Source organism: Pinus tabuliformis, chromosome 6 (assembly GCF_031772625.1).
Source record: "Pinus tabuliformis cultivar Carrire ecotype Pingquan chromosome 6, CPIR1, whole genome shotgun sequence".
Lineage (NCBI taxonomy): Eukaryota > Viridiplantae > Streptophyta > Pinopsida > Pinales > Pinaceae > Pinus > Pinus tabuliformis.
Genome location: NC_142292.1, coordinates 1,537,871,326 through 1,537,886,611, shown reverse-complemented (window position 1 = coordinate 1,537,886,611; position 15,286 = coordinate 1,537,871,326). Strand labels below are relative to the sequence as shown.

Genomic DNA, 15,286 nt, shown 5'->3' with positions numbered 1-15,286 from the left:
ATTGAGTCATGTTGTATAATTGGGTTATGCTTATAGTTTTCTTTGCTATGCAACCATATTGCAATGACCAAGGAAAGGACTGGGCCTTCCCTCAAGGATGCTCACCACCACACACATCTAACAGAGAGCAAGAAGTAAATTGTTGATAAAGGTGGTCTGTGGCTGACAGAAAGGCTTCTACTTACAAATGTTTATGTTGAAACTATTCAGTTTCAACACAGGAATCAGGTCAAAACATTTAAAGATTACAGTCATCACTTCCCCAACCATGGAAGTGAGAGATTTAGTAAATGAGTAGCTGGTAACTCAAAAATATTTGGATGAGACACTGACTTATGGTCTCTGGACTATTAAAAATAAATTAATCTTGGACTCAATAATTTGTAGCTCCTTACAAGAAAAACTAGAAGGGGAGTGGAATTACTCCCAGGAACAAGAGGCAAACTGCCATGCCTTGTAACAACAATTAGAAAGTGCACGAAAAAAGCAGGAAACATTCATATCTGTTGATACTGCAAATAAAGACCATGTCTCAATATACAACTTACTGCCAGTGAAGATGAGATGAGATTAAGAAAGGAAGTTATCAGACTAAACTAGATCATACGCAAAACTCAAATCAGTCAATCAATCCATCTAAGTGGAGGAGAAAGTGAAAAAAAAAAACTGAATGCGATATTAATATATTATCTAGCTCATGATAAAGCAAAAAGTGATCAAGATTTTACTAAAATAGTCAAATAGTTGAAGGATACTCATAAATTAACAAAACAAATTTACGAAAAAAATCAGCAGCCAGACTAAAACAGACAGATGTCAGAAACCCTAACCTCAGCCTGCACCAGACCTAGGAGCAAATTGGGCAAGGAGGAATTATGAGATTTCAATTCGTAAAGCATTAGGGAAACTTGAGGAACAATCAAAAATTATTACTGATTTCAAACAACAGAAACAGGTTGTTGTGATATGATCACAGGTGTTGTCCAAGAATTAGAAAAATTATTAAAATGTTTATACCTATATAATATTTCTGATATACTTTCATTTTCAGAGGAATGCAGAGAGAGGAGCGAGCTTCGAGGTCTAGGGTTTAGTGCTTCAAACCTGCAGGCTCAGAACCAGTTCTGGAAGCACATAGAGACAGGATAGCGGATCTACTTTACAGAGGTCGAGGACTGACCCGACAAATGGTAAACGGGGGGTCCACTGGGACCCCATCCTTCAAGCAAGTTGTAATGCAGAAACAGAAAGCGCAGGAAGGATTTAAAATCACTGGTTATGGAGAGCGTAAGGAAAATAGCGGAACCAGCAAAGAAAGGACACAGAAGTTGCAAAAAGAAACAAGAAACAACCCAAAAATGAAAGAAAAAGTCAGTAATGGACAGGAGAATAGCGACAAAAGGGCAGATGCAAGCCAAAGAGACACAGCACCAATAAATATCCAAACAGAGGAAGAAGAGGAACATGAGGCAGAGAAGCACTCTCGAGATGAAGAGGAGAAAGCAACAGCTCTAAACCCCAGTTCCAACAAAGCGACGCAAGGAGCATGCAAACCAAAAAAAATAGAAACCCTCAGAGTGGTTTTCTCAGATCCAGACATTCAAGCCTATAGAGAACATATGTCAGAACATGCAATAATATGCAAGTTCATGGGACTGTGGCCAACGGAACGAGCGCTCTGTCAATGGATCAAGCAACATTGGAAACCTAAAGGTGATGTTAAACTACACCTTGGGGCAAAAGGTTTTTTTACTGTTGTTTTTACGAACTTAGAGGACAAGGACAGGGTTTTCGATGGAGGTCCTTACTTCTTTGCATCAGCGGGACTCTATATGAGACCCTGGAAGGCCAACTTTGTGCCAGAAAAAGAAACCTTCACACAGGTTCCTGTGTGGATCCGCCTATTCTCCCTTCCAATAGACTATTGGGGATTAGCGACGCTTAAGCAAATAGGAGACCGTCTAGGAACCTTCATCAAAGCTTCAGAAGCAACGATGCAACGAAGATACACTTCCTGTGCAAGAATCTGTGTGGAGATGGATGTCTCAGGAGCTCTGCATGAAGGCCTATGGCTGGAGTTTAGAGATGAGGACTATTATCAAGCCATCGATTATGAGCAAATCCCCTTCCGATGCAGAAGGTGTCATGAACACGGACACCTTGTCAGAGAATGCCCTTTAAACAGAACAGGGGCAAGCAGCAAAGAGCAAAGAAGCCTTCACAAAGCCAAAAGCAAGACAAAGAGCTAACAGGAAAAGAATGAACAGAGCAGGGGCAGACCCAGGCATCACCAACAACACCTTTAGCATTCTAGAAACTGATACAGATTCAGAAGGAACTAACAGGGAAAAGAAACTTAATGAAGAGCCAAAAGACAAGCAAGGACATAAAACAAAGGACGAGGAGGAAAATCTAATCAGAACAGAAGTCCAAATGCAAGAGCTAGAAGACGAACGAGATGAAGATACTGATATGCTAACCAGCGATGGGGGTAGTGAGGAGATGGAGCTCAATGAAGTTCTAGAAAAGGAAGGGGTGAACCTACCAGACATGGAAAAAAATTGGAGAACTCAAGGACTGGAAAATATTCCGGAAGAAGAAATAAGGAAGATCAGTGATCTATTCATCGCAAGACAAAAGGCGGAACTAGACAGGCAAAACAGGAGATTAGGTATAGCAAAAGGCACAGGAAATCATTCAAAGAGCATTTCTCTTAATCCAACAGGTCTGAAGCAAAGAAAGAGAAGAGGCCGAAGAACAAATGGGGAGGTATTGCACGACTTGGGGATTTTAATGTTAAATTCAGGCAAAATGAAGGCTCTAAATGCCTTCCCGTCTTACCAATAATATATCTAGTTATAAATGAAAATCATTTCATGGAATGCAAGAGGGCTCAATAGCCAAGCGAAACAAAGACTTCTTAAGAGAAAGTTCCAAAAAGAAAAGCCGGATATTATGTTCATACAGGAAACAAAATGTGCCATTAATCAAATGGAGAACATTAGCAAAAGGCTGGGTAAACCTATAGAATTTATAGATGTAGCCAGTCAAGGATGGGAAGGAGGCATAGTTACTCTTTGGGACACCAGAGTGGTAGGCATCCTCTCAATGGAAGCTACAAGATCGTTCGTAGCCACAGAAGTTCAAATGATAGGTAATTCTGAAACTTACTTATGCATAAATGTTTATGGACCGCAAAGGTTAGAAGATAAATTTTCTTTTCTTAGTTCTCTCATGAATTTAAAGCTTAGACATCCCACCTCGAAGATAATCATGGGAGGAGATTTTAATATGATAACCTCTCTCCTGGAGAAGAAAGGAGGCATCAGAAGGCTCAATAAGGATGCAGAACTCTTTGCTGAATTCATTGATTCTGCCAAACTAGTAGACATCCTTCCCAAAAATGGTTCCTTCACTTGGAACAATAGGAGAGGAGGAGAGAAGCTGATTGCCTCTCGTTTGGACAGATTTCTGATCTCTGAAAGCATTTTACTTGAAGGAATAACAGTGGATTCTGACATTCTTCCCAGTGGAGGATCAGACCACTGGCCAATCTCTTTGGAGGCAGCCTTCCTAGGGACCCCTAGAAACAAGCCCTTCAGATTCGAAAAGTTCTGGTTGACTCACCCCAATTTTGTACATTTGCTGGAAAAATGGTGGTGTGAACCATTGGACATCAGAGGAACCAGAATGTTTAAGCTCCAAAGCAAATTAAAACACATCAAAAACAGAATTAAAGATTGGAATGCAACTGAATTTGGGAACATCTTCCAGGAAAAAACCATCATAGAGGGCAAGTTAAATCAAATTCATAAGGAATGGGCTTCGGGGAACAGCAGTGAAGACTCAAAGGAACAGGAGAAGGCATTGATGCAACAATGGCAACTCCGTTGTCAACAGGAAGAAACACTTTGGAAACAAAAGTCAAGGATCCAATGGCTAAAGGAAGGAGAACAGAATACCAAGTTTTTCCATAGATCCACGCTGGACTACAGGGGTGCAAATAAAATTCTTCGGCTCAATAATGAAGCAGGGGAAACTCTTCAAAATCACAAGGAAATATCAACTTTGCTTACTAGGCACTTTAAGCATATAGCTCAGGAAACGCAGGAAGAAAGAACAGAGGCCATAGAGGAACTAACCCAAGCTATACCCCACATCATAACTAATGAGCAAAACTCAGCTCTGTTAAGAGCTGTCTCGATGGAGGAAGTGGAAGAAGCTGTCAAGAGTATGCCGAATGATAAGGCACCTGGGCCTGACGGTTTTACAATAAATTTCTACAAAGCCTGCTGGCCTACTATTAAAACAGAGGTTTGGGAAGTTGTAGAAGATTCCAGACGCTCCTGTTCCATTCTCAAATCGCTGAACTCCACCTTCCTAGCTCTAATTCCTAAGGAAGAAGAGGCCAACTCCCCAGAAAAATTTAGACCTATAGCTTTATGTAATGTGATATATAAAATCATATCTAAAGTTATAGCCAACAGACTTAAGCCTATTCTTCCTGACTTAATTTCGGAAGAGCAGTCAGGCTACATGGAGGGCAGACAAATTTTGGACAACATCCTATTAGCTCAGGAGATGGTTCATACCCTTCAGACAAGAAAATTACCAGGTATGCTAATGCAGCTAGATCTCTCCAAAGCTTTCGACAAGGTCAACTGGAATTATCTGGAAGCCATTCTGAATGCTTTTGGCTTTGACAAACAATGGACCAAATGGATCCTAGCTCTGATTAAATCCACCAATTTTTCTATCTTGGTCAATGGCTCCCCCTCTGAACCTTTCTCCCCCTCCCGAGGCATCAGACAAGGAGACCCTCTCTCCCCATTCCTTTTTGTGATCCTTATGGAAGGGCTCAGCAGACTCATTCACAAAGCAAGAGATGAAGGAAAAATCAAAGGCTTACATCCACTTCCCTCCATACCTGCAACAACGCACCAGCAGTTTGTAGATGACACAATGTTGCATGGCACTCCAACTGTGAAAGAAGCCAGGGCTTTCAAGAACATTTTAAACCTCTTCAGCAAAGCTTCAGGTATGGAGATTAATCATGCTAAATCTACTATTTTCTTCTTTAATACTCATCTAGCCATTCAGAAGCATCTATCCAATATTCTAGGCTTTCGAAAGGGTAGTCTGCCCTCTAAGTAACTGGGAGCCCCTCTTACGACTAAACCTTGGCAAAAAATTCATTGGGAAAAAATCTTGGCAAAAATGGAGAAAAGATGTAAACATTGGACTCATAGGGCTCTTAATTTTGCTGGAAGATTGGTCCTCACTAAAGCAATACTGCAAGCCATTCCACAGTATCTGCTTTCCATCATGCCGGCTCCTAGTGGAGTCTTCCAGAAAATTAGAGCTATACAAAGATCCTTTCTGTGGAGTGGCAATGCTGAGAAAAAGAAATGGGCACTAGTGGCCTGGAACAAACTATGCAAATCGAAAGCAGCAGGGGGCTTAAATTTAGTAGATCCCTACACCATCAACATGACATGCGGAGCCAAGCTGTGGTGGCGTTGGTTGAAGGAATCCAATCTGCCATGGGCCAGACACTGGAAGGAGAAATACACTCCCGACTGCAACGAACAGGACTTAATAAGGTTACAGGAAGTGCCTGAGGGTTCTCCAATATGGAATTTAGCTAGAAGGAACCACAACTTAGTTCAGGACCATAGTTTCTGGGAAATCCGCAATGGGGAAACCGCCCTTTTTTGGGAAGATGCTTGGCAGCAACTCCCAAAGCTGGAAAAACCAGAGCTCGAAGATTTTAAAAGAGAATGCCAGAACAGGGGAAGGTTTACTGTCCACCATTACTGGAGCCACAGCAGCAGCGACCAGGAATGGAGGGAATGGTTAATCCATGACACTGAAAACTCAATTGAGGAAAACAATAATATAAGTGATCTGCTAAACCATCTAAACAAAAGAAAAATCAGAAAGACCACAGAAAACGACATGCTAAGATGGGGCATGAAAGGGAGTGGTAATTTTACACTCAAAGAGGCCAGAGAGCAGCTAGAGCATTCAGAGCAGGTGGAGGTAATGCAATGGAGCAACAAGGTCTGGGATCCCATGTTTTGGCCTAAAATAAAAACCTTTCTCTGGCTCCTAATGCGGAGAAAAACTCTTACCTGGGAGAATCTGCGCAAAAAAGGTTTTAAGGGCCCTTCTAAATGCCCTCTGTGCAATCAAGCTGAAGAAACTATGAACCATTTATTCAACACCTGTGAATGGGCTGATCACCTTTGGAGATGGATGGAAACTATAATGCAACAAACTAACAGGGATAGGGACTCCATTCAAAACACTATTATGAATTGGCCAAGCGAGTACTCAAACAATTTAAGAATCAACAGTATATGGAAAGTCTTGCCAGGCTTCATAACTTGGACCATATGGAAAGAAAGAAATAGAAGAATTTTTCAAAATGAGCACAGAAATATAGAGCACTCGCAAATTACCTTAACCCAAAATATTCGACAATTAATCTTGGTAAAATGCAGAGCCGATCCTGACAACCAAGCTTCGGCCAAGGACCAGAGAATTCTGAACGCCTTCAATTTGGACAATGCACGAAACATGGGAACCATAGAGTGCCAGCAAAAACCAAGCACTGTGCCAAGGGGCTGGAGTCGTCCGCCTGAAGGGTTCCTAAAGCTAAACTTTGACGGTGCCTCGAGAGGCAATCCTGGCTCGGCAGGCATTGGAGGAATCATCCGGAATCATAAAGGGGAAATTCTTCACATTTACAGTAAAGCCCTAGGGGAAGGGACCAACAACGAAATGGAATTTGCAGCCATGGAAAAAGGACTAAGGATTCTCAGAATGAACCAAACAAGCAACGCAGTGGTTGAAGGAGATTCAGAGGTGGCCATAACAGCGGCCAGGAAAATCTACAGGGGAACGCCAGCCAGCAAGGTTACAAGACATTGGCGACTGGCCAAGGTTACAGACAATATTGCCAAACTGTTAGGAGAAATGAAAGGCCTCATCTTTCAGGCGGTAAGGCGAAATGCAAATTCGGTTGCTGACCACCTGGCGAATCATGGGATTGAACACCCCAACACAATGTGGGACAGCTGTTGGCAGGATATTGACAACCCAGAGTTAAGAGGAAAATGCATGCAACTCTCCGGGTTAGATCTGGTGACGGCAGAGGAGTCCGACCGGAGGGTCGAATAACTCAGCGCCATAATTGATTAGACAGGCTGACTAGGCAGGCTCCATTAAATTCCAGCAGGCCTCGAAGGACAAGCGAGATAAGGGCAACTATGACAGAAGCAGGTGACAAAGATTTTTGCAGTTTCATGATCTGTGATGGTATGAGCCGCCGAAATACGATCAGGAAGAGGGACACTTGGCAAAATATGGAGCAGGCAGGGAGCGGTGACCGTAAGGGGGTGCAATTATTCCGTAACCCAACCAATATACCATCACGCAGCAATTATGATGATCTGACGTGCAAGTTGCACAGAGATATGCGATCATACACCGGTAATTTCCCCGGAATTCGATATTTAACCACTATCAAAGGCCAAAGGAAAAGCATTGTTTTATCGTGTAGCAAGACAGAGCCTCTTCACTCTGTAGATAGAGCTCAGGAAAACGCTAGGAGAGTAAGAAATACAATGGCAGGGGAGGGCAGCCGCAATAAGTCTGCCAACAAAGACCTTCGGCAAGCGAGAGAGATATATGAAATGCGGACCTCGCAAAGGAATAAGCGTAAGATTATCGACTTAGAAGCCATAGTCCAGGAAGAGGAGAACAAGCTTTCAGACCAGCAAATTGGAAAAGAAGTGGATTGGATCCAGGACCCTGGAACAGTCAGCACTCGCGCTACTCAATTCGTCAGAACCCAAGCTGAGAGCTGGCGTATGAAGACCCTTCTTGCGAAAGCAATGGATATTCAGGGAGAACATGCGGAGCAGTTGCGAAAGCTTCAGAATTTCACAGAAGCTATGACGCATGATCATATGGCGGTCGTTGAGAGTAGTGAATTCAAGCTGAGTGCGCTGCACCAACAGGTCGACACTATTGACAAGAAACTCACGGTCCTGATTAAACTTTTAAGACATGTTATTGGTCAAGACAGCAAGCCTTCAGATATGCAGAAGGGAGATCCAACTGGAGACCAGCAGGGCAATCCTCCCAAGCCAGGACAGGTCAACATGTCAAGGTCTGCACCGGTCCTGGAGATGTTTAAACATATCTGACTCTGTAGTCTCTCAGACTCCACGTCCTCGGCGGTCAGTCTCTTTATTTTCGCGGCTTGCTATCCTCGCTTCCCTCTTCTCTGCGGGTTGATATGTTCACTGTCCAGGTTTCCTATGTTTATGTCCTTCTGTTAGTGCTAGTTCTCTGCCGCCCTGCGAGGTGTGCTGGCTTTTAGTTTTCAGTTACTCTGTCTTCTCTTTTTGGTCTCCTGAAGTAAGGCCTGCTGTTTAGCGGCCTGTAGTCTGCTGATGCAGAAGTTTTGTACTATATTTTCTTTCTGTTAATTTCAAAAGCTGACTTACACAAAAAGAAAAAAGATTTCTGATATACTGATTAAAAAGCTGCAGATAAAACACCCAAAGACAATTGCTGCCAGGAAATACAAAACTGGTCGGTCCATCAACAACAACAAACAGATTTATAGAGACAACGTGTTGCAGAAAGGTTGAACAGATGTCAAAAGATCTTGAGTAAATTAAAAAGAGGGTTGAAGGTTTCCTAGGAAATGGCAATGTTGACCTCTCAGATAAATATGAGATCAGTTGCTAAAGAGTTAACAAAGGATCTTAAAAGAATTGTTAATCAGCTTCCTAATCCCTGCTTATACTACCAATTTCAAAACTGTTGTAGAACTCACGGAACACATTCCATCTTCAGGTACTATGTCTAAGTAGGATGTGGAAAAGGTTATTGACCCATTACTTGCGAAAAAACTAATGCCCAAATCACGTGTTTACTTTCAATACACCCAAAAACAAGGAAAATTTGACAAAAATATGATTATATTCCTTGTAATAAAGAAATTAGCAGGTCCTGATGGCATCTAAAACTTGAAAAAATTAAAAGACATGCCCAATAAAATTAAAAAATCTATCCAATTTTGGTTATAATGGTTAGGTTAATGTTACCACACAGACTCTCCATGGATTTGCCCTTGTTCTTTGTTCTGTATCCATTCGCCTTTTTGTACCTCCCTGTGTATCTGTATCCCACCTTGATGTGTCTTGGAACTTTGCCCAAAAACCTAATATATTCCCAATCAAACGCAGATATCAATTGGAAGTTGACAGACAGCTTTCCTGGATAGATAACTATACAGCTAGCATATATCTATTTTAAGCTTTAACCCCAACTCCCGAATCAATCAATCCTCTATTTTTGCTTTTGATGAATCTAGGGTTGGACACAAGAAAACAAATTAGAACGTAGATTTGCTTTTGATGAATTTAGGGTTGGACACGAGAGAAAAAACAGAAGTAGATTTTTGAATTAATGAAATTGTTTGTGTGTGATAGTTGCCTCTGGTCTGCTTTGATGGAGTTCAAACCTAAATTGCAGAAAGCAAGCTCATATCCGAAGGCGTGGAAAGAGTTGGCACTGCAGAATCTGAAATATCAGAAATTAAAGAAGGAATTATTTTTAAGCATTTTACTTTCATCTTCCCCATCAAACCAATCTGTTTGCAGAGAGGGCTTGAGGCCACCAGTACTCTAACATAGCCAAGCAAAAAATATACCTCTGGGTGGTAGAGTATATCCCATTAGATTAATGGCAAAACTAATCCTTGAAACATTGATTTCTCTCCAGCACAAAATCATTTAAAAATAAAAATACCAGTTTCCTAGTTTGGGCAAGAACAAACCACGGCAGGCCAAAAAATTTATAGCAAAACTCAGAATAGGAGAACCAGAGATGGGAAGTTAGCTGTAAGAACAAAGGCAATGACTCTTGCGTTATAGACTGTATGATTTAAATAATCATCTACTTCAACCCTCAGTTTTCTCTTCGCGGCCTCTTTTCTATAACTGATGTTCCTCATTTGAATCTGGACCCTGCATTTTTTCTTTACTAAAAAGGGATTAATGAAAATATCAGTGTAATGTTTGTAAGAAAATAACTCCTCACGTCTTGGAATACGAAAAACTAGTCATGCCTCAAAACTTGAAATGATAAGTGACTACACAACCAGGTGCTCATATATTCATACATATAAGTTGAGCATCTTCTGTTGGATTACTGTACGATAAATATCAGGGAAGATCAAGCAAGAATTTAGAATTGGATTACAAAAGCAAGCTTGTTGTTACCTGTAGGAACAGCTTGCAGTGAAGTGATGAGGGAAGCAGCAATCTAACATGATACAAATGCTGCACAAGAACTGAGCAAGTTCAATCCACTCAAGCATCTGGATAGCCTAGCTCCAAGCAAAGTCAATAATCAGATTCCAATTTCCTTCTGAATTTCCACGCCAAAGCTGTTGTTTGTGGTGCCTATTTCTCTAAGGCCAATTTGCCAGCCAATTCTGACAAACTGGCCCTGATTCCTGAAAGATTTGAAAATTTCAAATTGTTGGAATCTGTCTTCTCATTTGAGGCATGCCTATCAAAAAAAGATATCACTGCATTGACAGCAGCCAAATTCACCTTCTCAGTTGAAAATCTGATGGTCATCATCATTTCCGTATCTCTCATGCTGCTCAAACAAACTTCTGTCCAGTCTGTCAGACATATAAACAGTTTTGACCTATCCAATACAGACCAACTTGCTATTACTGTAGCTGCAAACTTTGCAAATCTTTTAGGTAGACAAAGGAGTGCATTCACAAGCTCAATTGAAGGAGACTGGGACCTTAAGACCGTTAGCAGGCCAGAAAGTGCACCAGCATGGACCAAAGGATCCAAAGCTTCAGCACAAAATGCCAACAATGGCATGACTAGTGGAACCACACAAACTTGTACCTCGGACATCAGCAACTGCCAGAAAATTTTTTGCTCTGAAAAATCCCAGTCAAGAGAGTTTTTAACTAAACTACAAAGATTTTGAGGATCCTCTCCAAAAACGGAAAACTCCTTCAGACCTAGCTTGATCTCAAATTTCAAAAGTTCTGAAGGGACCAAAAAACACACAAGCAATTTAATGACGTCTTCTCTTCCAGTGGATAAATCTGATAGGTAACAAAAAATGCTTCGAAACACCTGAAGCAACCTGCTAACATTCCACAAACAACATATTCTCAAATCTTTCAAAAATGCTGTAAACGCATCTCGATCACCAGTCAACACACTTTTTGCTGAACACCCATCTGATCTTTCTACCAATAGCATCTTGCTTTGGTGTGAATCTAGTACCTGAGGCGGAGGTGTAGTGAAATGAGTGCACATAAGAAACTCTTTGTACGCTGCAAAAGCATCCTCCACCAAAAGGGATAATTGTTTCACACCCATGTTTTCTAAATGTTGACTACCTCTTGATGAGTGCTCTCTTGCAATACCAGAAATAGAGTACTTTTCAGCATGCCATTTCAGTGGAGACAGTTTTTGTATTCTATGATTTCGGCCAACGGTTTCATCCATGTCTTTCTGTCTTGACCAACCCTCTTTTTCCATCGCATCGGCGAATATAACATCAAGATCATTAAAACAAGCCATTTCACCTTTCAAATTTTGACTCGAGGAATGGTAACCAATAGTACTTTTGGGCCCTGATATCTGCTCCAGCTCGTTGGCAAGTCTAGAGGCATAGCATAGTAACCGAGGACCAACCGCTAAACCATTATTAGACCAAATGAAAAGCATTTCTCGCAATTTTGGGTGACGCGACAAGATATAGATACAAAGAACCACTGCAGTTGCGGACATAACTTCATCTGCTTCTAAAACATCTGGTGCATGCTTGAGTGGTGAAAACATCTCGTGCCCGGCTACTTGGAATGCATTTGCTATTTGGAGAGCCAAATTTCTTCTTGTTTCCGCAGAATCATCCAAAACAATGGGAAGAATATAGTGTCCTGCTGTCTCATCAACTGTCTGATAAGGAATGCCCAAGAATGAGATAAGAATTTTTTCAAGCACATCCACAGCCATTTCATCTGATTTTTTCAACTTTTCTAGCAGATCATTCATGCACACTGTATTCGAAACATCTACCCGCCTTCTTTTTGGTTGATCAACACCAGCCTCATCCATTCTCATTTCACATGAATCCTTTGTCATAATCTCTGGAACCTCGAAGTGATTCCCTTTATGACACAGTGAAGAAACTGAATTTTGAACTGGTGTTTGAGATCCAGAATCCTCTATTCTCATTTCACGTGAATCCTTTGTCATAATCTCTGGAACCTGGAAGTTATTCACTTTGGGACACACTGAGGATACTGAATTTTGAACTGGGGCTTCAGATCCAGCATCATCTATTGTCATTTCACGTGAATCCTTTGTCATAGTCTCCAGAACCTGGAATTGATTCCCGTTATGACAGTGTGATGATATTGAATTTTGAGCTGGTGTTTGAGATCCAGAATCCTCTATTCTCATTTGACGTGAATCCTTGGTCATTATCTCTGGAACCTGAAAATTATTCCCTTTATGACACATTGAAGCTACTAAATTTTGAACTGGTGTTGGAGATCCATCGGCTGGCTTTCTACTATTTACCGTGCCCATCTCTACTTCTGCTTTCTCGATTTTTCCTGCAATATTGTGATCAACTTTGGAGTGTGCTAATGAAAGGAAGCTTGTCAGTTTCTCTCGAAGTAAAGGGGCAATAACATTGCAAGACAATATTGGTTCCAGTGACCGTACTACACCCTTTCTTATCAATATTTCAAATGAACTAGATATGCCTCGCCAAATAAGTTCCTTCCTGTTTGGATCATAATGTTCCATGAGAAGAAACAAAAAATCCAAAAGAGATTGGGTAATATCGATATACTTTGGAATAGAATGCACCATAAGAAGAATTGCAGGTTCGATATTCATGAGATTGTCAATCTTATCCGTAAAAAAGAGCCAGTCGTAGAACAAAGCCAATTTCGCATTTGCCTCTACATGCTTGCTTCTACAACACTTCAACAACCAACCCACGATCGCCCACCTTGAAATAATATCAGACTGAAGAATCTCATTTGGCGGGTGATGCGCGCAACAGATAAAGCGAACGAGATCAGGGATCAGGGTTTCACTTTCAGGCGCGACAAAGAATTTATTCGCAAACCATGTCTGATACCTTCTCTGATTACCCCATTTAACATATGTTAGCATAAACCTGACCTGGTTTTCCATCTCAGGTGTAATCCTGGATACCAGGTACCGGACGGGAGTACGCGATAAATAGAGTTGCGAAACGTCCCTAAAACCCTGAACCCTAAAAACCCCGGGATTCCCTAACAAATCTTTCCATATTAATTCAAACTCGGGAATGCAACCCACATCCTGCAAGAGGCGCACCAGGTCCCTTCCAATAGAAAGACAGTTCTGGAAGCATTCCCTCAAAATCCGAACACAGAAATCAATTTCATTCTTCTTCAGAACATTCAATAACTGACTCCTAGACCTACAATGATCAGGCAATAATCTCAAGTAAGTAAACAATGCGCCTGTTACAAGCCCCGGATTGGCAATGACCCAGCCCCAATTACTATGAAGCACGTGAAGTAACTCGAGGGCTAACCAGACATTACCCTGAGACAAATCTCCACCAGCAATTCTCCTGAGCAGGGCGAGGCAAAGGGTTTCCGAATCCGAAGCGCATAACTCCACAAGCTGCCGGAAAACCCAGATGACTTGAAGTTTTGTCTGCTCCACAAGCTTGGGGTACGATTCATTCACAAGTCTTATGAGTAAATGGACCAGTGAAGCGTAACCATCTGTGACTATTGCCTTGAGGTGAGTAACATGGGTTTGGCCCGATTGTGGTTGGGTTAAGATGGCATAGAGAAGAGCTTGCATTAAGCGCGCGTATTCTTGCGGAGTATGCAGAGTGAGTTGGTAGGGTGGTATTAGTTGGGATTGCAAATCTGTGAAGGATTGGAGCAATAGGGTTTCCAATGCGTCCTCGGCCTCGCAGGGCGACCTGCGGATTAGTTTGGAGGCCATTCCGCCTCCGGTTAGCTTACCGCCAATTCCCTATTTCCTTTCGACACCGGCTACTGGTTCCGGCAACGGAACTAATTCGACTGACATCGCTTCAAAACTCCTGAAGTCACCTAGGCACGAATTTTTGCTTTGACTACCGTGTCCCTGGTATCTGCGGGACTGATTTTTATCTGCAATTCAAAATTTAAAAGTTCAAGTGTGGACGCAACATTATGACACCTGTTTGTTTGTTTTGGGGAGTTAATTAAATTATGACTGATTTTTATCTGCAATTCAAAATTTAAAAGTTCAAGTGTGGACGCAACATTATGACACCTGTTTGTTTGTTTTGGGGAGTTAATTAAATTATGTCATAACCATGTTAATTTATGACAAGAGAACTTCGTCATAAAATTTTATTCCCCATTTTAAATTATTTAAATTATTGTATTTTTAAATAAAAATAATAAAAAAAATTATTGTATTTTTTAAATAAAAATAATAGTTGTTTTTATTGTGATTTTTTGGAAGTTTTTTTAATAGATTTTTCTGGTTTAATTACTTCAAAAATTTTGGCCGAAAGTCTAAAAAATCGCACTAAAAACAACTCAAGAAAAATATCTCATTCATGTGAAGCATAAAATTTATGAGATATATATATATATATATTATTTATAATAATAAAATTTTATTTAACGAAATTTTATCTCATTCATATATATATTATTTATCACAAGAAAACTTCGTCATAAAATTTTATGCCTGATTATAAATTATTGCATTTTTTTAAAATAAAAATATCTCTCTCATATATATATAATTTAAAAGCAAAAAATAAAACTTAACAATTGGATTATTAAATATCAAAAATATTAATGCTGGTAAAAGATCAAACAATTAAGAATTAATGTTGAGCAATTCAATAAGGGATTGTATTTTTAATCATATTGAAGGGATTGTATTTTTAATCATATTGAATTGTGATCCATAACACGTTTATGAGAGATGTTTTTGGCTATAATCACATCAAAATTTATTTGTTTTTGGAACGGGCAAGTGTGGTTCATCTTCAGGACAAGATGAAGAATCATCCTAGCCCCTAGAAAAAACAATTAATTTTGACTAAAAGAAACGGCTACTGCAACAAAATTAGACTCGACTAGGAATTAGAGAAAGTTTATTTATTAGTTAGTTAATTAATTAGTTAATTTGTTAGA

General features: G+C 40.5%; 1 protein-coding gene across 16 annotated transcripts in view; it reads right to left on the bottom strand.

The window, feature by feature from the left end:
* The window catches only part of EMB2739 (embryo defective 2739), a 101,735-nt gene extending 87,436 nt beyond the window's left edge, over positions 1-14,299 (bottom strand). For 10 of the 16 annotated variants that reach the window (XM_089428587.1, XM_089428563.1, XM_089428553.1 and 7 more), the window contains exons 1-2: positions 10,305-14,299; positions 9,126-9,241 (exon numbers count right to left, since the gene is read on the bottom strand). In XM_089428587.1, the coding sequence (XP_089284713.1) occupies positions 10,488-14,090 (3,603 nt within the window). In that variant the 5' untranslated portion in view covers positions 14,091-14,299 and the 3' untranslated portion in view covers positions 9,126-9,241; positions 10,305-10,487. Of the gene's footprint in view, positions 1-9,125; positions 9,242-9,544; positions 9,604-10,304 lie in introns of all 16 variants that reach the window. The other 6 variants (XM_089428634.1, XM_089428620.1, XM_089428606.1 and 3 more) reach the window with 3 other exon arrangements.
* Positions 14,300-15,286: the final 987 nt, after the last annotated feature.